Source organism: Gymnoscopelus microlampas (assembly GCF_963454915.1).
Source record: "Gymnoscopelus microlampas genome assembly, chromosome: 8".
Taxonomy (NCBI): domain Eukaryota; kingdom Metazoa; phylum Chordata; class Actinopteri; order Myctophiformes; family Myctophidae; genus Gymnoscopelus; species Gymnoscopelus microlampas.
The window spans coordinates 37,029,382-37,056,881 of record NC_139945.1 but is presented as its reverse complement, the minus strand read 5'-3'; the positions used below and the strand labels follow the sequence as shown (position 1 = coordinate 37,056,881).

The 27,500-nt window shown below is 42.1% G+C and overlaps 3 protein-coding genes across 3 annotated transcripts in view; 1 reads left to right on the top strand and 2 right to left on the bottom strand.

Moving 5' to 3' along the window:
- pax3b (paired box 3b) overlaps nt 1–8,421 on the bottom strand; it is a gene marked incomplete at its 5' end in the record, with an annotated part of 33,252 nt that extends 24,831 nt beyond the window's left edge. Inside the window, 5 exon segments of the mRNA XM_084064146.1 lie at nt 5,332–5,478; nt 6,706–6,832; nt 7,437–7,636; nt 7,639–7,671; nt 8,367–8,421. Of these exon segments, the coding sequence (XP_083920272.1) occupies nt 5,332–5,478; nt 6,706–6,832; nt 7,437–7,636; nt 7,639–7,671; nt 8,367–8,421 (562 nt within the window).
- Nucleotides 8,422–16,071: 7,650 nt separating this feature from the next.
- Nucleotides 16,072–18,858, bottom strand: rnf228 (ring finger protein 228). The gene has a single exon (XM_084064098.1). It carries the CDS (start codon nt 18,134–18,136, stop codon nt 17,342–17,344), a length of 795 nt encoding a protein of 264 aa, XP_083920224.1. The 5' UTR covers nt 18,137–18,858; the 3' UTR covers nt 16,072–17,341.
- Nucleotides 18,859–21,361: 2,503 nt separating this feature from the next.
- The window catches only part of sgpp2 (sphingosine-1-phosphate phosphatase 2), a 13,294-nt gene continuing 7,155 nt past the window's right edge, over nt 21,362–27,500 (top strand). The window contains exons 1-2 of the mRNA XM_084064429.1: nt 21,362–21,779; nt 23,561–23,722. Of these exons, the coding sequence (XP_083920555.1) occupies nt 21,513–21,779; nt 23,561–23,722 (429 nt within the window). The 5' untranslated portion in view covers nt 21,362–21,512. The remainder of the gene's footprint in view (nt 21,780–23,560; nt 23,723–27,500) is intronic.

Sequence of the window (27,500 nt, the reverse complement as noted above, 5' to 3'; positions counted from 1 at the left end):
ATTCACTGCACATTATTTACACAAACAAAGTCCTGCTCCGTCTCATTGACAAAGCTAGCTAAATCTTTATGGCTCTTTCATGTATTGTCTGCTCACGGTTCCCTTTTGTCCCCCGGCCATTGGCCTGGGCCCTGGATACAATGAGCCCAGGAGAATGGAGGCAGATTGGAGGAATGCGCCTCAATAAACCTAATTATGACATGATGACTGCGCTCACCATGGTAAGGGTTTTTCAAAGATCCTGAGCTTATTCAATTAGCCCTTTCCAGGATCCCCTTTCACCAAATAAAGTTATCCCATTGACTGTTTGCATTGCAGAGTGGAATGTGTGTGTGTGTGTGTGTGTGTGTGTGTGTGTGTGTGTGTGTGTGTGTGTGTGTGTGTGTGTGTGTGTGTGTGTGTGTGTGTGTGTGTGTGTGTGTGTGTGTGTGTGTGTGTGTGTGTGTGTGTGTGTGTGTGTGTGCCAGCGCATGCTGTGCACGAACAGCCTAAATGGAAACGTGTTGGCCTTCAACAAGGCTTCTCTGTATCATCTGGCTAATTTCACTTAACGAACCAGCCTCAGTAAAGATACACTGTGAAAATATGACGGTAGAGAAGGGGCGGGGCCAACGGCTCTCCAAGTCTATCAATCGTTAACTTTTGCCTCCAGGGTTAATTGGTCTGATGTTTGGACTTTTAAGGAGGCAATAGGCATGGAGGAACAACTTCCAAAAGCCAGTAGTTCTCTCTAATATTTGCAAAATGTATGTTGGGCTGCATTAAACTGCAAGTTTAATATTCCAAATATTCCACGTTTTATTGTGAGGATTTTTGAAAATAGCAGATCTACAAGCTCTCGAGTTGCATCCAACCCGTTGTGGGCTTGTTGTGAGCTTGGAGATAATAGGTTGCATATAGGTTTAAAGTGCTCTTCTTGCGGGTTCTAAAATAAAATCCAAATTTAGCCTTGTTTCAAAATGACACCAAAAGTTGATATGATTTTATAATTCCTCATAATCGCGGTAAGTAGTAGGCCTACCCAACTCATTCCTCCTCGCTTATTAGGCTATTTCCGACTGTCCCAGATTGTTTGAACCAGTGTTGCCAGATTTGGCGAGAGAAATAAGCAACCAGGTCTATGAGTCCGTGGAAAAATACATATTAATGCGGGGGTCATTGACATTAAAATAAGCAACTACACTTTAGAAACAAGGCCAAAAAAACGCAACCCGCAACTAGCAAATATTTACAAGCAACTTTACAGAAAACAAGCCCATAAGTTGTTTTTTTTTATAATAAAAAACACTGTTTTGAACTACTGAGCAGCCTTTTTTATTTAAAAACACTAAAGGCAGAGCCAGTTCTCCACCCTCAAACAGCAATGCTTTTCTATTTAATTCAATTGTTTGGCTGAAAGAAAGAAGCCCCTTGAGGTTTAAGACAAACAATTTGAATAATTGTAAACCAACACTTTGAATAGCGACATTAATGACAAGGGAATGTTATCCCTTGTTGTGTGACATTTTACATGGCTGGATGGAAAAAAAATACCGATTTTAATTTCCTTAATAAAGAGATGACACCCAACAAAATATTCTTATTTATATACAGGCCATTAGGCCTGTGCCAGTGGTTCTCAAACGTTTTCATGTCAAAGACCTCCATCATGCTACATTAACATATTTGTCTGGGGACCCACTGAACCACCTAGAACCCCCTCAAGTATAGGGGTCCCCGGACCCCAGATCAACTGGCCTATTGCGCTATATGAAATGCACAGGTATGTATCTCACACAGGCACAAAGTCCAACACAGACAGCTTTCTGTTGTTTTTTGCCCTGCGCTTCTGGAGGATGAGCTCCAGTTATTAAACGAGCGCGCGCGCGCGTGTGTGTGTGTGTGTGTGTGTGTGTGTGTGTGTGTGTGTGTGTGTGTGTGTGTGTGTGTGTGTGTGTGTGTGTGTGTGTGTGTGTGTGTGTGTGTGTGCGCGCGTGCGTGCGTGCGTGCGTGAGAGAGAGAGAGAGCGAGAGAGAGTCAGGGAGACAGACAGAGAGAGAGAGAGGTGGGGGGGGGGGCAGAAGGGCGGTCTTGCTCTCCAGATGAAAGCGGAATGAAATAAAAGAGTGGATTTAATCTGCTTGAAGAGCTTTGGAGAGGGTGAGTGTGTTGGAGCAGCGCGCATGATGTGTGTGTGTGTGTGTGTGTGTGTGTGTGTGTGTGTGTGTGTGTGTGTGTGTGTGTGTGTGTGTGTGTGTGTGTGTGTGTGTGTGTGTGTGTGTGTGTGTGTGTGCGCGCGCGCGTGCGCGTGTGATGGTGAGGGTCCATTGTGGAGCTCCGCTCGGGGCCATGGAGCCGCTCCGCTCTCCTCTCCTCTCTCTCGGGGGAGAACATTGGTCCCCTTTCACCAGAGCACTCTTTAATACAGTTCCTCCATCATTAAATGTGACACAGCACAATATCCACGTCGTTTAGAAGACATTATTAATGTTCAAGAGGGCACGACGGGGTCTCATCAAACAATCAATAATAGGCTGCATTGAACGATGACGGCATTTTGGAATAGGCCTATAGGGCCTATTTTTAGAATTCGTTCTTCAAAGCCAACATGTGACCTTATCAGAGCTATAGGCTTATTGTTATTATTGTGTACACGTATAATCTTAATTGGGCTATAACAATGGAAATATTGATATTAATAATTAATGAATATGTTATGTTTTAAGTCCGAATTAAGAAGCTGACTGAACTGATGTTTAATTTGCATGTTTAGCCTACACCACAATCATTAAAACACATTTTTGTATTAGTTTTTATGCAATTCATAAAAGAATAAAAATAATAATAATAATACTGCGGCCGGTTCCTCTAGATCAATAATTCCAATTTAATTTGACTCTGTTCCACAGATAAATATTGTTAAAATAGAAGATCAAGCTCACAATGATCGGCTATTTTCAAAATGTTTGTCACTTTCTTATGATATTTGACAATTTGGCCAATGTTGATTACTTTTGGTGCAGTAATGATCTTTTTTTCTTCTTCTTTTTTAGGTATTAAAAAGCTCTTAAAAGTCCTTAAATTGTCATATGTAGACCCCCCTGGGTTTTAAAAAATAAAATAAAAATACATGTGGGGACCCCCCTGGGGGCCCTGACCCACAGGTTGAGAACCACTGCTCTGGTTGACCCGCAAAGAAACATTTTGTAGGTGAAAACGGCCCCAATCTCTCTCTAGTTGAACGCTCTCTATAAAACTGCAGCGAGGCAATTGGCGCTCCCTGAATAATTCATCCTTCATTGCTGCCTCATAATGTCTTTTCTCGGGCTTTTGTTTGGAGGAGCTCTCCTCTCTCCTTTTCTACTTCTTTTTTTTCCTCCGGACTGAATTATAAACAGGTTGCCTTCTTTTATGGCGACCAAGCTGCCTGGGAGCTGGCCCTTTGTCCGTGCGTAACCGAAGCGTGAGCCTCTATAGACTCTCGGCCCTTTGTCTCCCAAGTTCATCCTCAAGTGTCCGATTGTTGTGTGCCTTTGTGAGGGATGGGACTCTTATACAAATGTTTGATCAACTCATTTGGGGACGTTTTGTCTTGTCAAACTGTCCCGGCCTGTGACTCGCTCTTCTTCCTCCAATTCGCTGTACTGTCCTGTTCTGGAGACTGTAGTGTAGGCCAGCGGTGGTTCTCAACCTGTGGGTTGGGACCCCTAGGGGGTCTCCACATGATTTTTTTTTTGGGGGGGAGGGCGGGGGGAGATCCCCAGATGACAGTGAAGTGACAATTTAAGAACTTTTAAGACCTTTTTAATACCTCAAGAAAAGAAAAAGACCAAATACTGCATCAAAAGTAATCCCTAACCCAAACAAACTACTATATAACATTGGCCAAATTGTCAAATAATATAAGAAAGAGGCCAAAATTGTGAAGAACGAAGTGTAACGAAATGGGGGTCCCCAGTTCAAATATGATTATTTTGGGGGGTCACGGCCTGAAAAGGTTAAGAACCACTGCTGTACACAACGAAAGAGTTGTTTTGCACACAGCTGATCCATAGCCTTTCTCCTGGGACAGTAGCCTACTTATATACAGTTTTTTCAACTGGCCTGGCCTCCTGGGACTACATTGGGAATAAAAATAAATTGATCTCAATAGCTTGCACAGAATTCTCGAAATTAATGAAACAAACGATCATATTAGGTCCCACCATTTTATCTTTATTTTTATTTTTAAAATAATGATGTATTGATGTAGGCCTATTCCTTACAAAGAGTGTTAGTTAGTTTGCACTTTTCCACTTCATACTCTTTCCCCTTCCTCCCTTCCTCTCCTCACACACAAAGTGTACATGCACGCACGCACGCGCAGGCATTCTTCACTTCCCGCAAAAAGCCATCACCTGCTGTTTGATTTACGGTAAGGCCTCATGGGAAAAGCATTAGCCGGAGAGATATGATGGTCGATAAAGAATGCCAAACAAACGAGCGCACTTTATGGGCGCGCCGACAAAGGCGCACACACACACACACACACACACACGCACACGCACACACACACACACACACACACACACACACACACACACACACACACACACACACACACACACACACACACACACACACACACACACACACACACCCTCTTCTGTATACGCTTCATCCGCATCCAACAACTTTACAACCGCTACAACTGCTCGCAAAAACTGCAGACAAAACACAACAACCAATCTCTCACCTCCACCACCTCAAAACTCCACAATCACGCACGTTCGTCACCGATCACACTGATGCGCAAGACTGGACACAAGCAACAGGTTGGAAGGGCAAACGTTTCCAATCTAAAGCACAAACAAACTCAGTTACTTACTATAATGCAGTTGCTCTCAACCTTTTCAGGCCGTGACCCCCCAAAATAATCATATTATTTGAACAGGGGACCCCCCACCCCTTGAAAGTGTAGGAGTTGAGGCATGACATGTAATCTGACTAGGTTCCACAAATAAATATTGTGAAAATAGCAGATCTGCTATTTTCTAAATGTTTGCCTCTTTCCTATATTATTTGACAATTTGGCCAATGTTTGACCAGTTTTTATAGTATAGTTTGTTCATTACTTTTGATGCAGTAATGGTCTTTTCCCAGGGAGGTCCCCCCAAATCATGAGGGGACCTCCCTAGGGGTCCCGACCCACAGGTTGAGAACCACTGCTCTAATGTATAATTTATACTCCGTCGCATGCCGCTGCCGCTTGCCTAGAGCACATCTTCAAGCTATAGCGTCGCGATTTTTTTTTTCCGGCAAGCGACGCCGTCGTGCGATGAAGTATAAATGTATCTCAATAAGTTGACTCACATCTGTCTCCTAAGATGCCTTCGATGCTGTGTTTGGCCCGGCGGTCCGTGTCCTCCAACTCTTTCTTCTCCATGTCTTCTTCTTCATCGTCGTCATCCTCTCCTTTCCCTCCGAACTTACTGCGCATGATGCGACTGATGGAGCTCACTGAGTTCGGGAAAAAATGAAGAAAATAGAAAAGCATGAAAGTCACGTAGGATAGGCTATTATATTATTATATATATTATATTAATTGTACCGAGCAAATGTCAACGATTTTCAAATTAGCTTACACAAAATGTGTAGCCTATACCTTTTGGCCTAAAATGAAAATAAAAAAATAGCCCTGACCTAATAGTCTATTAGATAGCCAATGGTGCAAAAAAAAAAAAAAAAAAGCAGATCTACAAGCTCACAATGAGATCTACTATTTTCAAAAAATCTTGAAACAAAGGTTAAATATTTGGAATATTTTTACGTTTTTTTTTATTAAACATTTGAACTGTCTATTAGGTAAAGTAAAAGTCTCCACTGGCTTGTATAGCCTCCATTAATTAATGAGGGAGAACATTTCAAGTGATTCTTGGCTTGGGACTAGGGGATCATAAACGTCACTGTGTGTGCTGTCCACAATGCGGGGTTTATGACAGGCTGACTTGTTGATCTCTGCGGTCAGGTATAGTTAATGATGAAGGCTAATAGATGAAATGATGATGACGATGGTGGTGACGATGAAAATGATGATGGATGACCAACTATATGCTGCCAGCCTGGTTGGCTGGCTGCGCACGCACGCACGCACGCACGCACGCACGCACACACACACACACACACACACACACACACACACACACACACACACACACACACACACACACACACACACACACACACACACACACACACACACACACACACACACACACACACACACACACACACACACACACACACACACACACGGCAAGGCAAAGTACTTGGACTGTGTGACCTAATGCAGTGGTTCTCAAACTTTTTGATGTCAAGGACCCCCAAATTAATATGTAGCCTACTATTTGGCTGCAGACCCCCATCTGAAAAATACGTTGTGCTACGGGACAATATAAAATTTGTATTGTTAAAATGTTTCAAAAACATATTCCAAAAATGTTCTAATATTTTCACGTTGTGTCTATTTTTCTAATAGCTGCGAGCACAAGTGAGCTTGTAGATTGGCTATTTTCAAACAGCCGAAATAGGGTTTCGTGGTTGAACTGATTTGTTTATGTTATGTTAACTCATTTTGCTGGGGACCCCCTTGAACCCTCTCTCAAGGACCCCTGAGGGTCCCCGGACCCCACTTTGAGAACCACTGACCTATAATGTAGGCCCTATACTTCTGCCTCTTTTTTTTACCTGATGGAACGGTGTTCCGGTCACATATCCCATCCTTCAGTAATTTATCCCGAATCTCCCAACTAAACATACCCGGGTTGTCGCGCTTGAACTCCTCAATTCTCTTCTCTACGTCCGGCGTCGTACCCTGCTTTAAAGACCAGAAAATGTAATTTTATTGACTTTTATATATAGGGTGAAGTATAGCCATGTATTTTCTAATATTCACGTTGGCAGTGGTGGAAAAAGTTACAAGTAAGTCCGGAATTCAAAATTTACTTGAGTAAAAACTACAAAAGTACCGAAAGTACTCATTATGCAGAATGTCCTGGAAAATAAAAAAAAAATGTCCTGGAAAAATCTTTGGGAAATAGCAGATCTACAAGCTCACAATGCATCATCGCAACCATTGTGAGTTTGTAGATCGGCTATTTTCAAATGGCCGAAATGTATATAGGGCTGAAGTGGTTAATGTATGTTTTGTAATAATAATCAAAATATACAAAGTAACTGTATCTTAAGTTGTTGAATAATTAGTGGGATAAAAGTTCAAGATTTGCCTCTGAAAGAGGAGTAGAAGTAAAAGCAGGCCTACAGCAAATTGGACATACCCAAGTTCAGTAAAAAAAAAAAAAAACATTGCTCAAAAATGTACTTAAGTACGGTGCTTGAGTAAATGTACTTAGTTACTTCACACCACTGCACTAATGGGAGGCCTTTCAGCGCTGCGTATGGCCTATATTCTTCCATACCTTGGGTTTACTTCCACCGATAGCCCCGGGTCGTATAGAGCCCGTCTCTTGATACCGGCAAAGGATTTTGGACACGCAGCCGTGGGACACCCGTAGCTGCCGGGAGATGACACACGGCCTGATGCCGTGGTGGGCCATCTCCACGATTTTATGACGAATGTGGTTGGGCAGGGGTCTGCCGTTTATGAAAACTCCCCCAGCTGGTTTACCCGGCCTTGACCCAACGGGGTGGACACTGGATGTAAAGACAATAGTGTATGTCAAAGAATCACCTATCATTCACATGCCACATCACAGTGAAATGCAATGCAAGTTATGATGTATATAACACATTAACAACTTCAATTATGATTCAAATAAAATGGTGATAAATGTACTTTCAGATAAAATTGCACAAAATAATTTCCAATTCATATTTAGGGATAACAACAAATAGGCAACTTAAAATCGTACGCTATAGATTAAATCTAAATTGCTTATAATAATTTACACAATTAAGCTGAAATCGTTTTTTTCCATATAAAGGCTGGGATTAGATCAACAATGCCAACATATAGGCCCTACAATCTAAATGAATAACTACCTATGTCAAAACATCTCAACTGTATGAATACGCATTAGGCCTACACATTATTTTTTTTATAAAAACCCCTGAAACACATCTCTAATAGTGCAATGATTCTCAGAGAAAAATGTTTGAAATGAATGCAAAACAATGATACGAACACTGCATTTCAACTATAATGTTACTTAGACAGACAAAAGTATGCCCGAAATAAAACCCTGTGAGATGGACAGGACTTATGGATATTTCCTATAAAATGTCTTGATGTTTTTTAATATACGCCCTTGGTGCGTGTGTGCATTGAGGCCCACAATCTCTCGACCGAACTTTTTAAAAACAGTCCTGTTCTGGGTCTTGATCTTTACCTTCCAGGGGGAAGCCGCTGCGGGGGTAGTTCTGAGCCAGAGTGGGTCGCATCATCATGGGTAATGTCATACCTCCACGACCCCAAAGTTATACGAATCCCTCCTCCGGTGCTGCTCGGTATAGAGCCTGGGGATTTCGTGCACCAATCAAATAAAATAAAAAGTCTTGTATTCCAGTCCCTGGAAGGTTTAGCGTCGGTAAAGTTAGCCACACTGGTGCTAAGAAAGTACAACTGCCCCGGGAGAATGAGACCGCCCGCCTCTGCGAGGCAAAAGTTACCAAATGGGAAACAACAAACTGTGTGGAGTTGTAGGTAAAAAACGAAAGAAGACAAAAACTAAATCAGCTTGTTTCCCAGTCTGAACGCAGACGCGGCGGCCACAGCGGACGACGTCTCCGGGACAGGCCGCGACTGGTATAGATGTTATTACTGTTTGTTGTTGACACACGTTCAAAGTGAGGGGGAGACGGTCAAAAAGTAGCGGATCACTTATCAGATGCTTGCGCTTCTCTCTCCATCAGTGCTCCGGCGGCTGCGATTGGCCGAGAGGTTGCACCCGGTCCCCAGCCGCGCGTAATGATTGGCTGACGTGGTGAAAACTTTCTTGATACGAGGCCCCGCTCACACATTTGCGTTGCAGCATGCGTCCGCCCCCATACACACCCATGGGGCGGAGGGGCAGGGGTAGAGGGGGGAAATGAATGGGTGTGTATGGGGCGGACGCATGCTGCCCTGCAAATGTGTGAGTGCGGCTCAAGGGAAGCTGTCTGTCAGGGTTGTGCTTCGAAGAGGGCTGGAGGCTGGAGCTGGATGATGAGAGGACTGTTCTTTGACAGATGAATGATAACTCACACGTTTACAAGTTGTCAAATACAGATATTATGGAGGGTGGGCTTGGAGGACACAATACAGATGTGACCATTTTCCTTGACAAATAGGTTGGCATGCGTGATTTTGCATATAGGGCCTATATTACACAGTAATAAATGATCATTTAAATGATTACCCTAGGATAGTTGAACTTTTTTTAAGTTCCCATGTATCAACAACGTGCACCTGCAGTGCATGCGTTAACACATCTCATTTGCTTATAGTTCCACAAATGTCATATATCAGTGTAACTCTGAGTGTGTACAAATGGAACCAAATTGACCCATATGGGATCCTTGAAATAAAACAAAATATAGTTTGAGAACCACTATGTTATTATAACACAAATGGTGCCTGCAGAGAGAGAGAGTGCACATGCATGGAGGACTTTATAGTGGTTTTCAAGCTGGGCACTGCATGGCACGCAGAGAGCAATGTAAAGGGGATGTGTGCGTCACAGCAGGATGCGACGCCAGGGCGGCCGTAAAACGTGTCTAGCTATCTGGTTGAAGCGGACCAGGGTCGGTGTTTAATGTCTTTTTTAAATCACCAATAACTAAATACTGTCACGACCCGTCCCCAAAGGTTTGTGGGACAGACGGTGACTGCAGTGTGTGCAGCTGACTTTTTGAGCTCTCTCTCTCTCTCTCTCTCTCTCTCTCTCTCTCTCTCTCTCTATTCAATTCATGCTTTATTGGCATGAGAAAACATACGTTTACATTGCCAAAGCAAAAGTGGAACAAAACAATCAAAACAAAACAATGTAGACTATGTACAAATACATATTGAATATAGGAATACAATAAAAGTGTAAGCAGAGCTGTGTTACGTTGCAACTTTGAGGGAAGACTATAGCTTAACTATAAAACAGTGTGCATTTTCTGTCATAAATAGTTATACATTAGGAGAGGTTGGTATTAATTCTTGAAAGTTGAGAGCAGTATTTCGACAACAGTCTCTCTCTCTCTCTCTCTCTCTCTCTCTCTCTCTCTCTCTCTCTCTCTCTCTCTCTCTCTCTCTCTCTCTCTCTCTCTCTCTCTCTCTCTCTCTCTCTCTCTCTCTCTCTCTCTCTCTCTCTCTCTCTCTCTCTCTCTCTCTCTCTCTCTCTCTAAAGTGTCTTTTTCTAAAGTTAGCTTCTCTTTATGTATTGTGTCTGGGGTCATAGCGTCCCTTTTAGTCCCCGATCAATCACCCATCACCGCGAAAGGGGTTTCCATTCCTGACCTCTGGAATCAGACAAAAGCAGGCAGCCTTCTGAAACACCCCATCCTCACGTGTTTGTCCATCAAAGTTGATCTTTCCTCCACGGCATGACATCATAGGACCGTTCCACTCACCACTGAAATGATGAGCCAATCCTACAATTTAGCCTAAGCAATTTTGATTAAGTTAAAGGCCAGTTACTTTTTTTTAATTATTCTCAGGTTATTTGAAATTGTATTTAATTACATTTTGCATTTTTGTATATACAGCAGGTTTAAACACATCTGTGTCAGGGACATGACACCATTTTGCAGGTGAGATTTGGAATGTAGCCTATACCACCTGCGAAAGTTTAGCAGAATCAATTCTTAATATATTTTTTTAAATATTTGCGCATAAGGAATATGACATTATGCATTGTAGTGAACAGAAAACAATGAATCTTAAACAACAGAGGCTAGATATACTGTAGCCTTCTGCCTACAAAGCCATAGTGCAGTATATACGTTTTTGGACACACCGACTTATTTTTGTATCCCAAAGGTCAAATTAGCCATTGTGATTTTGGGGGATAAACAATTACCTCAAGAACAGATATACAATTAGTGTAGTATGATATCACTTATATGCCGATATCTCATTTGGCTGACCTGTTGAAACACTTTTAAACCCATTTATCAGTTTTTTTTTCGTAGTTACTGCACTTTGGCTTTGTAGGTCGATTTGCATATGTAGGCGAAAAATAAAGAAATACATTGTAAAGTATAATGTATAGGCCTAAATTATGATTTTATATTTTATCGATACATATTATGTCACTGTTGGAAATCTGTTGGCACGTCTGACTTTATTTTACCCCCCTCTAAAGTTTGTTCAGGGACTTGGAAAGAGCTGAAATGCTCCACGGGACGCAAGTAGGACAACAGGAACCGGTTGCAAACTAAAGCACCCCGAGCCACGGCACGCACCTGCCCCGCGCTTTCATCTCTCCAGGCCCTCACCTTTACCTACTGGGCGCACAGCGGGGCGCCACGGCGCACTCTATCATACAACTCCATTTAACGGGCATCCCACTGCCTCTGCATTCAATTAACATTCGCCTCCTTTGTGGCTGTAGAAAGGCACTTCAGATTGTCTTTTCTGTCCAAACGTGCTCGGACAATGCATGGACGCTGGGCTTAAAATAAGCAGTGGTGGAAAGTAACTAAGTAGCCTACTCAAGTAGGCCTACTGTAGCCTACTTAAGTACACTTTTGAGGATTTTTACTTTAAGTATTTCCAATTTTCAATACCTTTACTTCTACTCCACTACATCTCTGAGGCATATATTGCACTTTTAAACCACTACAATTATTTATCTATATATATTTTGGCTATTTGAAAATAGCTGATCTATTTTCAAAATATTGCTTGAACTTGTGAAATGGGACATTCTGCACAATGGCTACTTTTACTTTTGGTACTTAAAGTATATTTTGATGCCAATACTTTTGTACTTTTACTCAGGTACATTTTTAATACAGGACTTTTACTTGTAACAGAGTAGGCTACATTGCACTATTGATACTTTTACTTAAGTAAAACATTGAGTAGGCCTACTTTTTCCAACACTGAAAATAAGCATGGGAAACTGGGGGTTCTTTTCACGTGCCAGGACAGAATTATTATCCCCTTGAGAAGGTTATTATCCTCTTATCTTAAGTCAACCTCATATGATGACACGGCCGAACACTTGTACGTGCACTAGATAAGCCCGGGTGAATTGTTCATAATTACTTGAGAATGAGTTTAAATTCGTGCCAAAGTGTCTTTGCGGTTCTATTATCTGATGATGCTGAAGCACGAAGTGAAGGCCTCAACTTTATAGGACTAATGCTATAGAGGAAATAGCAAAAGGTTCAATTAAAAAAACTCTGGAATGTGTGGGGAAAATAATAGGCCTATAGTTCCATTTAATCATCTTCGTGTTCGTGGGACCTTGTCGTTAAGTGAATTCAAAAGAGAAACTACGCTATTTGTTTTAATAAAAAGAAAATGACATGCAGCTGAAGACCAGAATAATGTCATGTCACGATGGGCGATAAGACGGCCTGCGTTGTACAGATGTGGCCACTAGAAATGAACAATGGTGTAAAGTAACCAAGTACATTTACTTAAGTATTTTTTATTTAACTTAATTACAATTTTGAGGTACTTTTACTTACTGGAGTATTTCAAAATGTCAGTACTTTTACTACTACTGCATTACATCTCAGAGGCAAATATTATACTTTTACTCCACTACAATTAGAACTTTAGCTACTAGTTACTTGCACAATGCATTGTGAGCTTGTAGATCTGCTATTTTCAAAAGATTTGTATACATTTTAGACATTTTATCTCTTGTGAAATTGGACATTCTGTATAATGAGTAGGCCTACTTTCTACACTTTTGGTACTAAAGTACATTTTGATTATCGGACTTCTACTTTTAATGGAGTATTTCTACGTTGCAGTGCAGTATTGATTACTTTGAGTACTTTTTCCACCACTGGAAATGAACAGCCTATATCTATTTATTATCACACGTTCGCACTGAGTCATCCCAGGCGATACTATGGCAAATAACAGAAAAACACCACTCTGTAGCTGTACGCTGACGAACGTGACGATTTAGAGGGTCATTGAACTTATTGAAACTGGATATTATATCCAAGAAAACAGAGGGGGGAGAATGGAAAACAGAGAGAGGCGAGATGCATACCTCGGCCTTCTTAAAAGCGACATTGAATCCCCGTGTCCAATCCATTACCGGGGGGATGAAACTCAAAGTCAGAAATCTCGCTTGATGAGAAATAAATTAGTTTCATCACATATTCTGTTAAAGAGCACAGTGCTGCTATCTATAACCACGTATCTGTCCAATTATTTCGAACCCAACGCATCTTGTAGGCTATATAGGCTAATAATTAATAGGCTATAGCAGCGGTCTTCAACGTTTTTCAGGCCAAGGAGGACCCCTTTAGCTGAGAGAGAGATGAAGCAGGGACCGGACCCCCTATACAATTGTGTTGCAGATTAAACTTTTTCTTTACTTGGTCTGCTCTTTTCCCCCTCTACACCCATAGCTCCTTGCCAAAAATAGCAGTGCAAGGTTGTGAGCTTGTAGATCGGCTATTTTTGGCTAAAGTTCTCCTCAGAAAAGGGATGCTAGGGTTCAAGTGGTTAATGTAAAAAAGTAAAAAAAATCATATCACACAAAGATTTGGCGACCCCCCTGTTGTAACTCCGAGGACCCCCGGATCCCGGACCCGGTGTTGAAGACCCCTGGGCTATGGTGTTGGTTGTGAATCAAACGATGACGTCCATACAGGCTATGTGTCTGTGTGTGTCTTATGCAGCTCATTTGGCCCATGGGCGCCATATCCTTCCAAATGTTTAAACGTGGGCTATATTTAGTTTCCATAAAGTGAAAACACATTTTAGACTAAGCAACAGTTTATTAATTAAGACTTTATTTGGGCCGGTTAATAGTGCATATAGGCCTAATCATTTATGGAATATTAAGAGAGTACCGAAGATGGCTATATACTGTTAATACAAATATCGAATTTAGTTTGAAATAAAGAAGATGGCATATAGTCTACTAACCTAAAATTATGTTGTCGCTATAAATAAAAAAAGAAAGAAAAAATTATAACTTTAGAGAATAAAGTAGATTATCAGCATTTTCTTCTCAACACCTATCTTTTGATATCCTGAATGGCTTTCTTGTTATGATTAAATTCTAAACAGGAATATTAGCCTATACGCACCAGACCACGTTCCATAAGTCACTGTAACATAACTAATTCAGAAACGCAGCTTGTGAAGATAATAGACTTTGTTGTTTAGGACCTGTAATGAGATGCAAATCAACAAATTATCGATATCCTTTGAGGAGGGGGGTCTGCCAATTGAATGAGTGAGGAAAGGCTATACGTGTAATCTAGACTAGAGCAAGAAATCTAGTCAAATGGTTCACTAAAACTCAGCCAATCACAACTACTTCTAAAAGTAGCCTATTTAAAAGCTCAACATGGTTAAATAGGCATAATACATCTTATAGGCACTGAACTTTATTTGCCACTAGAGGGCGCGTTTGGCAAACAGCAGGATGGTAAGAGGCAGCCTATATGTTGAATCTAGATTCAAACTTTTATAGGCCTTAAACACTAGAGCTAAATCAAGCAATAATAGTATAGCAGTGCATGGGCTAAAATGCGTGTTGTAGCAAGTCATATGATGCGCCAACATGCTGTTATTCTATTACCGTTTTCAGACAATGAATCAAAGCAACAGATTCTCATATGATCTCTTTATTACTGAAATGTGTTTATGTATGTAAAACAGCACATAAAGAGCATTTCTCTGTGCAAATACATTTTGGTACCTTAACAACAACCACAGATTATCAAAAAAAAAATCAACATTTGCTATAGGTTCTCTTAAATAAATAGGCCTACAATAAGCTTACTTCCCCCCAAAGATCCCCTATTGTGTCAAATAAAAGGGTGAAAGTGCATCATGTAAGGTTTTCTTGGGGGGAAAACAAGTTGAAGAGGATCATTGAAGCAGGTGTGGAAATTGGGATTGAGATATTCCATTAATGTTTTTTCAATTGTCTTTTCCTCTATCCATATAGCGGTGAGGTAGGGTTAAAATGAGTGTGAAGGGGCAATAAGTGCTTAGATAAAAACCAGTCTAGTGTCTGAGATCTCCAAAGTGCATACTTCTATACTAAATGCTGACAGGAGCGTTAAGGAGCCATAGTTTTCCCTGTTCACAAGCTCACTGGGCTACTGTAGTTCAGACATGTCAATTTGAAATCATAAACCATTTAAATGAGCTGTCATTGTTAATATTATCAATCACATCAAATAATAATAATTGCAACTATTGTAGTACATAACTACAAAACACAGAATTCACAGCAAATACATGGTAGTATCTTATAATACGTCTTGGTAATACTTCTTGGTCATTACCCAGAATGACTTCTGAAGATTGACATTTTCCAATCACATTCTTTAACACAATTAAAAGGCCTAATTGACATCAATATTCTGGTATCTGTTGTCATCAAGGACCTCAGAATAAAATCAGCTGAGTTAATAGACTCAGAGAGCCCAAAATGTAATTAAGTTTCAATTCAATAAAGTTCACAACGTACGCTCAACTTGTGTTCAGGGCCACAGCCTTTCTAGGCCCACATACTGGTATTTTGTCATTCATGAACACCTCTGGATAATCTCAGCCATACGTAGGCAACTGATGAAGCGTTCTATGAGTCGGGCATACAGTATATGTCACATAACCCCTGACAAAAGAGCCAGAGTGAAACCCAAACTGCTTCTATTACTTCCTGTCTGACTTGTTCACGATACTTCATCTGACACGATACAAGGTCTATTTAAACCTGGAAACAATACGGATTTTCATACATCTTCACCGTGGACTGTAGTGAGATATGCATGTCTGTAGTCAACAAGTCAAATCCAGATGAAGAGAAAGTGGCTTTGGCATCCCATCCCACCCGTGCTTTGGCATCCCATCCCACCCGTGAAGATAGCTTTTGGAAACTAGATAAAAAAGTCATTTAGGATTGATTAATGTGATCCATGAGATTGTTTGTCTTTTATATATAATGAAAACAATAAATACATTATAAAAAAGTTATTTACACTAATACATTTCCTCAACTAGACCTCTTTTTGAAGCCAGATGTTCCCCGGGTCTGAACAGCTGCAGAGAAGAGTCTTTAGAGTTCCTACCACTGTCAGATCTGTAGAGGAAGAGGAAATACTCCATGACGTCCCAGCTGGACGCTAGATGGGAGAGGAGGCCTATGCCTGATGAATTCAATCATGATTGTGATTATGCCGAAGTCTCTGATTGAAGCTCGACTAATTGATTGACTAATTGACTGATCGATCATATCGATCATGGGATAGCTTTGGAGGGTGACGACGTGAGGCACACAAGTGAAGAAGATGCAACGACCTGCGTTTATAACATTAAAAAAAGACCTTTCCTCCAACCTGGTCTTGACCTATCAGTAGCCTAACATGCACATAATAGATTACAGAACCTGGGTCAAATACACTTGATTTCACTTCCAGTCGTTCCAATGCATTGCTGCAACGGAAAGGGTGTCCTTCTGCAACTCAAGTTCATTCAATAACATAAGTCTAAGCATTGCAAGGCGTTTGGCCCAGGTCTGAAAGATAAAGAGGCCTATCAAGTTATCACACCACTCTTCAGTTCTCCGAGTAGCTGCTGCATCATTGGACTATTTACAGTTTGCATTGTGATTAATACAATTTCTGTGATTGACAGATTGGAGGCCTCTGGAGTATACCCACATAAAGACCTTGATATGAAATAAAACCAAAACCCATCATCTAAAAACTGTAGACTACTGGACACAATACAATTGGCTAGTGCTTAGTTCAGATATATGTGATCATGGCCAGCTATCATACAGTGAATGGCATAGTGGGATATGCATATTATTTTGGGGGGAATTAGGGGCGTATCATACCCTGGTAATGAGCACTTCACATTCAGTCATCAAGCCAACCACAGCAGACCTAAAATGGTCACTAGTGGCAAATTCACTCAGCATATAATCCATTAACCAAACCCACTAGGCCTAATACCATTTCAAGTGCATAAAAGCTATAAATACAAGGTTATCAAGGATCATGTCGGCCTATTGCTCAAAACTAGATGAAGGCCTTTGGGTGTTTGCTGTCAAGGCCATTTTGGGCGATTTGTTTCTATAAAAGAGTAAAGGAAGTAGGAGGATCGGTTGCCTTTAGTAGGCTATGTACATGATCACACGCCCTCGCAAATCAGCAGGTTATTCTTAAACCATCATCAGGCGTTTCTCCTGGAGTTAGTGGTAGCGGATGAGCGGCCCGCCTCGTGATCCGGTCTGTATTTGAGCCAGCAGATCAGCCATGTGACGACCACGGAGAACATGGCCAGGATGCTGGCCACGGACAGGCAAATGGGTCCCGCGGGCGACGGCGGGCTGCTGTGGCTGTGCACGAAAATCAGGCCCATGAACAGCAGCACCAGCATGGACAGGAACGAGAAGATCACGCACACGCAGCCGGTGGTCAGCGCCACCCGCTTACAGCTCTGACAGCTGTCGTAGCGCACCGAGTCCTGGGACAGGGTCGTGGCCGTGGACACGGTCGTGGAGGGGGTGGCCTGACCGCCAGTGGTGGTCGTGGACGCCCCCGAGCCCGAAGCTTCCTCCCGTCGGAGCGCGATGAGCGCCGGGTGCAGCGGGGGAGGGTAGGGCGGCAGGGCGTCCTGGGGCAGAGGGTCCGAGTCGATGTAAAGCGGAAAGTCCTCCGTCACCTTGGTGTTGTTGGGAAGGTTCTGTATCCTGTAGTCCGGCACGGGGGTCCTGTGGCGGCACACGGGGCAGCTGATGCGCCATGGACGCTCCTCCCGGAGGTGAAGCGTGTTCAGACACTCCTCGCAGAACGTGTGCAGGCACTCCAGGATCTTCGGAGCGCGGCGGTCAAGGTCGAAATAATTGTAGCATATTTTGCATTCGTACTCCTCGTAGGGGAACAGTGTTGTTGCTGCGGGGGCCTCGCCCGGGGGTTCCGCTCTGTCTGATGTCAGATCGAGCCCTGCCATGTCATCTTTCGCCATTCACATTCTCTAGTGAACACAAAGGGAGCTGGCGGACAGATGCTGATGACGGTGCACGACTCTCTCTCCCCCCCACCTTTACCCAGTTCATGCAAGCGCCATCATCACTCCGATGAATCGCCTATGTTGACATCGTAGGCCTTTAAAAAAAAAAATCAATCATCCACACGATCGTTCCGTAAAATTCCGAGCGTCTCAACAAGCCTTAATGTCCGGAACCCCCTGACTGAAATGTTAAAAGGGTCCCATTTCACGATGATGTAATGGTGGTGAGTCCAACGCCGGGGCTCATTCAGCGGCTGTGTGTGCTCACACAATCACATCCCCACAAAAGAGAGAGAGACAGAGAGGCGGCGGTCGGTGGATGAAGTTGTTCTGTTTCCCGTTATAGTAGCGTCTGTTGTTTTGTGTCCGCTCGCAGAACCAGGCTGGGACTCACATCACAGACCATGCGTGCTGCCAGGCTGCTCAGTCGCCATCTCGCAGCATCCCAGACAAAGGGATGCGCTAATTGGGTTAAACCGACGCTGCTTTACAATAGGCTGCGTGGCCAAGTGACACACTCAATAAATTTAAAAAATAGGTCAAGTTGAACATTGTTGTCATGTGACATGTTCCGTTCAGAGTGACCTCATGATAGGATACTGTAAATAGGTCTGTGTCTATCATACATGGATGCCCACGCGGCCACGCCCCACGGCCGTGGCCACAACATTTTAGCCTACCTGTTGACAGTGGTATAAAGTAACTAAGTACATTTACTCAAGTAGTCTACTGTAACCTACTTAAGTAGGCTACACTTTTTTTTGTATTTTCGCTTTACTGGAGTTTCTCCAGTTTTCAGTACTTTTACCTCTCCACTACATCTCCGAGGCCAATATCTATAGGCTACTTTTACTACAATTATTTGAAAACTTGAGTTACTAGTTACTTTGTAGATTTTGATTATTATTACAAAACATTCAGCCCTATATATATAGGCAACATTTTGGCCATTTGAAAATAGCCAATCTACAAGCTCACAACGTGTTGGGATGCAACACATTGTGCATGAACTTGTAGATCTGCTATTTTCAAAAGATTTGTATACATTTTAAACATTTAAAAATGTGTGAAATGGGACATTCTGCATAATACTTTCTACTTTTGGTACTTATAAGTACATTTTGACACCAATACTTTTGGACTTTAACTTGTAACAGAGTATTTCTACATTGCATGTATTGCTACTTTTACTTAAGTAAAACATGTGAGTAGGCTACGTTTTCCACCACTGACCTGTTGACACATTTGTTCAAATGTCAGCATGGAGAGAGGGTTACATTATTGCATATGGTATTTGTTAAATATTTTCAAATAGGATGATGTTATAGTAGCTATAGGTCTATTTGTGTTTGACCAGGGGCATGGACTCTTATTCAATAAAAGCGTTTTCTGTTTAATTCAGTGCAGAATTACATAGGCTATTAATTCATGTCTAGTGCAACATGATCTGAATATAAAAAAGCTATAGCCTACAGGCTAATATTTCAATCTGGAATACGAAACACCCAAAGGAAGAATGCAAGGAGACCAGCTTAAATATAGCCTATATTCAATAGCCTATTGCTGTTTGTTGTTCAGTAGCAAGGGGTCATCCCATCCCCCAGCTCTTTAGCTAAATACATTTTCAGGTTGGTAAACCAATTTAATCCAATCAGGAGAAAGAAACCCACAAAGATCATTTAGCTTTATCAGCTTCAATTTGACAGTTTTCCATGTTGCAATTTTGTCTGCTTATGTTTTTTTTTGTTTCATCATGTCTAATTGAACTTGTTTGTCCTGTATGCGTTAACTCTCCTGATTGCATTACATTGGTATCATGTCCTGACCTGAGTGAAAACTAAGACTAAAATACCATAGACAGACACTTAAATGTCTTGAGTCTGAGCTGAGGATTACAACAAATGAGTTTCTCCCTCTCTATATCTAAAGAGAGAGAGAGAGAGAGAGAGAGAGAGAGAGAGAGAGAGAGAGAGAGAGAGAGAGAGACTTTCACAATACAATTTAAATTCCATTCCTATATTTGAGGCTACTGGGCCCTGGGCTGGAATGGGCAAGGTTCTAAGTAACAACAGATTCCTCCTACAGAAAAAAAAGACAAACTATGAGAAATATGTTCAACCATCATCTGCTTTTTGACTGCATTGCGGTTGCCAATACTAACATTTGTTACAGCTTAGAAGCCCAAATGTAAAACCCTCGCTGTTTCTATTGTGCTGTCAAGTTCCTGTATCAAGGCCAACAATGCCCTAAACTCCACGTTTGTGTGGTTATAGCCTGGTCAAATATAGGTGCAGGCAGGCCTGTTTCAACCTATGACTTCAACTCAAACACGTTTAGTGTATACTGCAGTGGGAAAAGTACTCACATTTTTTACTTAAGTAAAAGTACTACCAATACTGCAATGTAGAAATACAATCTGTTCAAAATGTACTTGAGTAAAGTACAAAAGTATTGGCATAAAAATGTACTCATTATGTATTATGCAGAATGTCCCACTTAACAACTTTTCAAATGTATAATGCAGGCATTGTGAGTTTTTGTAATAATAATCAAAATCAACAAAGTAAATAGTAACTAACGTTTTCAAATAATATTTGTGTAAAGTATATGAAATGCAGTGGAGTAGAAGTAAAAGTACTGACTGAAGTACCTACTGAACATTGGAAGCACTCCAGTAAAGTAAAAATTGTACAGTACTTGAGTAGAGGACAGTACTTGAGTAAATGTACTTAGTTACTTTCCACCATGTTTCCATACATGTATGTATGTATAGGTGTGTTCCACCATCCCGGTCTAAAGGTCGGGCAAAGCCTGGGGCTCCGTTTGACTTATTCCAGCTCGGTGTTTCCACCCTGCCCCTCCCAGTCCTGCCGACGGATACCACAATGCTCGCCCCAAAACACAGTCGCCCCGTGGCAAATCCGGCGGTATTCACCTGGTAGGCTATTCTTAAACGTAACCTCAGAAAACTGTGCCTAAACCTTACCTCAGTAGAACGGTGCTAAAACCTAACCTTATTCTCAAACTTAACCCCAGTAAAGCTAAAGCTAACCTTAAACTTATTTCTAGTCTTATTTCTTGTGCACACACTGCTGTGTGTGCACAAGAATACAAGAACCGCTGGTCCGCGAAAAGAATGTGGGCGGGCGTGTTTTGGGGCGAGCCTTCAGGTTACCCTGCCCACTACACACCTGCAGGCGCACCACGTACATCATGTTCACATCTACAGGTAGCTACTACACCTGCGTCCGGGATGACGCTATTATCTTCCAGATTTAAGAGTTTAAATTAAGTTGCTCACTAGTGCACACCTTACTACGATTGAATTGACATGTTGGAGCTCCTGGCGTACCTCCAGGATTCGGAGCTTGTGGCTCGGTTCCAGAGAAGATGCGGACTCTTCCTTCTAATCGAGGACACAGTGCATCACAGCGGGGAGGGGAACGGATTGGACCACTCTGATGACAACAACCCGTCTGAAAAGCCGAAGAAACGATGTAGGCCTAATGGACATGTTGAAAACAATATAAGTGAATACCAACGGCAACGGGAGTATGATTCAGATCACAAACACAAGGAGAATGGAGTTGTTGTTGGAGTAAGTAGTCTGTCTGAATGGGATTTACCTCAAACTGTGGTGACGCGTAACTGGCTTTTCTTGTTGGTCTACCTGACAGAATGACAGCCTATTAACGTAAACTAAGTGCACCTGCCGCCAGTTGATTTATAACAAGGAAGGGGTGCTCAGTGGAGTGCTAATCTCCGCCAGGAGGCACGGCTCTATTGTGTCTATGGAGTTGTGCACATGTTAAAGGACACATGGCAATTGGAAAGGCTATGATAAAGGATACTGTTTGTTAATATCTTGTGTTATTTGTACAGGGTACTGAGAACACAAATCATGGGGAATGTAAATTACATCATGTTTTTGCATTTGTTGTGCCCGGTCAAAGTGAAATAGCTTTTGTCTCTGCATTGATTAGAGGCCCCCATGCTTGCCTGATTTTTATTATTTTTTATTTCTTTTAAACAGGCTCCTCCATCGAATCTGTGAAGCCAATAGGCAATTGATATGGAGTATCAAAATTCTATATGATACATTTTTATCATGTGACTCCAGAGAGGATATTACAAAGATACTATTGTTATGTTACGTATTACTTAGGTTAGCTGGTTGGGGGACGAGTAGCGTCACTTGAATCCTTGAGATTGATGGTAAAATAGGATAGTCCGGGTGCAGGATCGAGGGATCTTGTCTGCTTCTTTAAGGTTGAGATTATATCGGTAATCTCGACGTCACTGGATTCTTGTCTTCTTACTTCTTGGGTAGCACAGAATTGAGATTGTAACGGGAATCTCAATATCTGTGGAGTTAGATAGAATAGGCGAGTAACTTCTAACTAGTTGAGATAGCTGATTATAGATATATTTGAGACATGGTAATACTAACTTTTAACTCTCTTGGGAATATGCACTGCATTCCCCTGACGTCGGTTCTGGAATATTGTGCTGGCGCTGGGAGTTCTCTTTGGGTCGAATATGGAATTTGTTCCGGGTTGAATCTTCTTCTGACTCTAGTATATAATAGAGATGTGACGTCACCCTGGCATTGTGCCAGATTAGGTGATCTCGCAGGGGCCATCGTATCCTTGGTAACAAATTGTATTAAGTATTGAACAAAATAGAAAATTCTAAATGGCATATGTATAAGTGGGAATGGCCTATATGTGGAGTTGCATCATCAACCAAGGAATCCAGGAGAATATCTTTACATTAAGTTGGTTGTTATAGTGCCGCCGTGAGACCGATTTGAGAATGATTCGAGGAATGAGTTCCTTGGCCTACTGACATTGTGTACAAGAAACATGACGCTTGGTTTGTAAGATTAGCCGTGGTCATACACTCACACGCAGCACAGAGTCTGAGATAATTACAAAATGTAGGCAACACGTTTCCAAACAAAGGGCCTTGTTTGCACATGTGATCTTGATTTTAAGAAGATTATCGATTTTGACAACAGATGCAGTTGAAAGTAAGTCATCCAAATGGCTCACTGACACCCTTTAGAGTTTAAAGTGTGTCCATGTAGGTCTGCTATACACAATTATATTATTCCCACATGAACAAATCTTAAAACCATTTTCTGAGCTTTGATTTCCTTGCGTTAAAATGAACCAAACAGATTCTCCTCTCTGTGGTTTAAAGGTTGGTCCGTTTGCCTATAGGCAAATCATCTAGGTCCATTTTAACATTGAAAGCGGAGCAGTGTAAGGCCATAGGTTTCATGAGCCGCCACTCATGCAAAGTTGGTTCCTGAAAATGGCCAGCGTGTCCTTTGTCACTGTAATTAACCCACTGTCATTTGTTTGTTCCACACAGGGCTGCAGTGGGCCTCTGTATGCGGTGAGGAACCGACTGCTCTACTTCCTGTTCCTACTTTCAGCGGGTCTGGGACATGAAGTGTTCTACATCACCTGTCTCCCCATCATCCACTGGAACCTGGATCCCTTCCTCTGCAGACGCCTCATCAACATGTGGACCGTAGGTCACAGTCAGGACAAGTGTTTACTGTTTATCTTAGGGAAGGAGGACTCTGTGTGTGTGTGTGTGTGTGTGTGTGTGTGTGTGTGTGTGTGTGTGTGTGTGTGTGTGTGTGTGTGTGTGTGTGTGTGTGTGTGTGTGTGTGTGTGTCCGTCCATGTTGTGAGCTTGTAGATCTACTATCTTCGCAACTTTTTGCGTGACACTGTCACCGAAAGGTGTCATACTAATTTCCCAAAAGTACCCAAAAATACCCAAAAGGGCATTCATTTATATTAAAAATATGAAATATGGAGATGCAAGTTTCCTACCCGTCAGCTATGTGCCTTTCCCCCCTGCCTGCCCATGTCAGTGTGTCCATGCGCTGGCCGTCGCCCTCGTGCACAACTGTCTCACAATGCCACCTCTCTTCTCTCACCCCTCTTCTTCACCCCCTGTTCACCTCTCAACCTCCTTTCATCCCTCTCTCTCCCCTCTCGGTGACCTGTCCCCGGCTCCACCATGTCCGTATCCCCAGGCCTGGGGCCACCGGTCCCTGGGTGACCAGGGGGCTCTTCATAGGATGAAGGGGGCCACACATATTGACGCCCATCCATCAAGTGGCAAAATATTCTATTGGATCCTCCTCTTAGATGTTGGGTTATAACAGAACCGTTGGTATTTCTTTGCGTGTCCCTGAACAAATCTCAAAGGCACTCTCTGAAAGATGTGCGTCCAGCCAAATGCTGACACACGCACACACGTACGCTGTGTGTGTGGTGTTGCACAGGCACACACACAAGGACAAACATACACGGACAAACACACACATTCCCACAGTATGTGTGATGGGCAGTATGTTTGTGTGCCCTTTGCGTCTTTGTCCCAAATGCGCGTTGCGTTGTCCTGCATCTGACCCTCCTCCTTTAGCCCCTTAGGGGAGGACATTGTATTCTTCTAGAGATCAGTGGTTTTTAACTTTTTGCGCTCAAGGCACACAAATGGGAATAAAGTGAAAAAGGTACATTTGTATTCATAACCAAAATAGCCAATCTACAAGCTCACAATATGTTGAATGTAAATCAGCTATTTTGGGAAAGAAAAATAAAAACCTTTTTTGCCTATAATGACATAATGGCACGGCACACAAAGTTCTGATATTATCCTTCTATAAATGCACAAAATCTCTGTCTGTCAGTTTGTCTGTGCGTGCGTCTGTAGTTCTAGATCTTGAGAACCATCCGACACATACAGTAGTGGCTCCATATATGGGCAGAAAAGGGATATAGACAGACGGGTACAACGGGTTTCTACAACAGGTATTGCAACTGGGTGGGTCAAGCATTTCCAACTTGCATTGTTCCCAACTTGCAAATTAACGGCGAGTATGCCGGTGCCCAACAGGTCTAGTAAATTAATAGATTAAAATAAGTCTACATTTTGTGTATAGTTTATATATTGCATATATATTTTGTATTGCAATACTGTGTGGTTGTCACATAATCCCAAGGCACTCCTGAACTTGTCTCATAGCGCAGTGGTTCTCAAACTTTTTCATGTCAGGGACCCCCAAATTGACACTTACTAGCCCGCGGACCCCCATTTGAAAAGATATGCCAGGGACCCCCATAAGAGAAGATTTTTACGGCTCTCTAGCTGTGATTCTCAACCATTTTAATTTCAAGGACCCCCAGTTTAACATGCATTAGGGCTACGGACCCCCATTTAATGGCATTTATATCTCTGGGACCCCAATTCACATTGTAAAATCAATGTTAATGTAACTCTGAGAGTGTACAAATGGAACCAAATGGACCCGTTAGGGTCCATTTGGTTCCATTTGTACACTCTCAGAGTTACGAGCCATAAGGGTCCATTTGGTTCCTAACTATCATTTAGCTGGGGACCCCCTGGAACCCCCTCAAGTACCCCTGGGGGTCCCCGGATCCCACTTTGAGAACCAATGTCATAGCGCACTGTTTGGGAACAACACTCTTGTCTAGACTCCTGATGTCCTGACTTACACCAGGCACACACACGCTGTCAATGAAACATTCATACTGGCTCCCTATAAAACTCACGTACCTCCTCTAGTTAGACATTAACAGTTCACTTATGTGTTCCCCTCCTCCTGACCTGTCACACAGTTTTATTGACCCCCATCAGTAGTATCTCTCTGTCTCCTCCCTCTCTCTCCCCCACTCCTTCTCGCTCTCTGTCTGGACTGACCATTTGGTCCGTCACCCTTCAGGGCAGATTACACCAACAGTCCCTTGGACCCCCAGCTTAACCCCTCACACATTATGATGGTGGAGCTATCCAAGGTCCGCACGCACGCACGCACGCACGCACGCACGCACGCACGCACGCACGCACACACACACAGCAGGACATTAGTGTCCTTCACTACCCTTTATTACAGTGCATGTGCTTTACTTGGTGGGTGACTTTGGTTTACTCAGTAACAAATGTGTCATTGACCATATGTTCATGAATAACTTTATATGTACACTGACATGAGAAAAGTGCATTTTTATGCAAATGATAAAAAACGGGATGTCAAATAATATAAGAAAGAGGCAAACATTGATGCTCTACAAGCTCACAATTGCAAGGCGTTGTGAGCTTGTAGATCGGCTATTTTCACAATATTTATCGGTGGAACTGAGTCAGTCACTAAATATGATGCCTCAACTCCTACAATTCCAAGTGCTTATCAGGGTGGGGGGTCCCCAGTTCAAATATGATTATTTTGGTGGTCCCCAGTTTAAATATGATTATTTTGGTGGTCCCCAGTTTAAATATGATTATTTTGGCGGTCCCCAGTTCAATATGATTATTTTGGCGGTCCCCAGTTCAAATATGATTATTTTGGCGGTCCCCAGTTCAAATATGATTATTTTGGTGGTCCCCAGTTCAAATATGATTATTTTAGCGGTCCCCAGTTCAAATATGATTATTTTGGTGGTCCCCAGTTTAAATATGATTATTTTGGCGGTCCCCAGTTCAAATATGATTCTTTTGGGGGCTCTAATTAACATGCCTCCTGGCTCCATTAATTCCCACTCTGTAGAATGTTAACAGCACAACTGACTGATTATTAAGCACACATTTTAACACTGCTAAAGTACGTCATTAACATAAAGCCAAATGGACAGCTGATGTCTTTGGCTCACTGAGGATTACAGAACAGAATAGTATGCCATATTTGTTCCATTACCCTGCTCCAAGGACAGCACTGCAGCAACAATCTAGCTCAATGGAAGCTGAATTTGAGACTAATGCACATCACCATGGTGATGATGTTATGAGGGAGCTGTTTGCAGCTCTCAGCTTGAGGGCAAGAACTGCTTGACGCCCACGGTTAAACTTGAATGACTAATTAATACGTTGTCGTACAACCGCGCATCACTAGCCAAAAATAATGTATGTGAAAAACATGACATGTTTCACGTCAATGACAAAGTATAAATTAAGCTTAAGCTTAAATTTAGCTGTCACGAGTAGAAATTTAAGTTGACGATTAATTGTCACTCAAATAATTGCGACTTAACGATTTAATTGTGTGTTTGGCGTTCAACATTGGAACATATGAAGCCTTTTAGGCTTTGTGATCAAAAATTGCACAGGGCAGATATGACAAATAACTGAAATATACAAAGAAATGATTGACATATTAAATATATATTGTAAGTATAGTAGTGATGCAGGCAAATGAATGTTTCTTTTTGGTCTGCACAACCTGATTCTGGTTGTTCAATTTAGATAAAGCAGAGTCTAGCCACTTTCTAGGGTAACCT

Coding starts and splice junctions, on each gene's coding strand:
- rnf228 (XM_084064098.1), bottom strand. CDS start 18,136: ATGGCGAAAGATGACATGGCAGGGCTCGATCTGACATCAGACAGAGCG.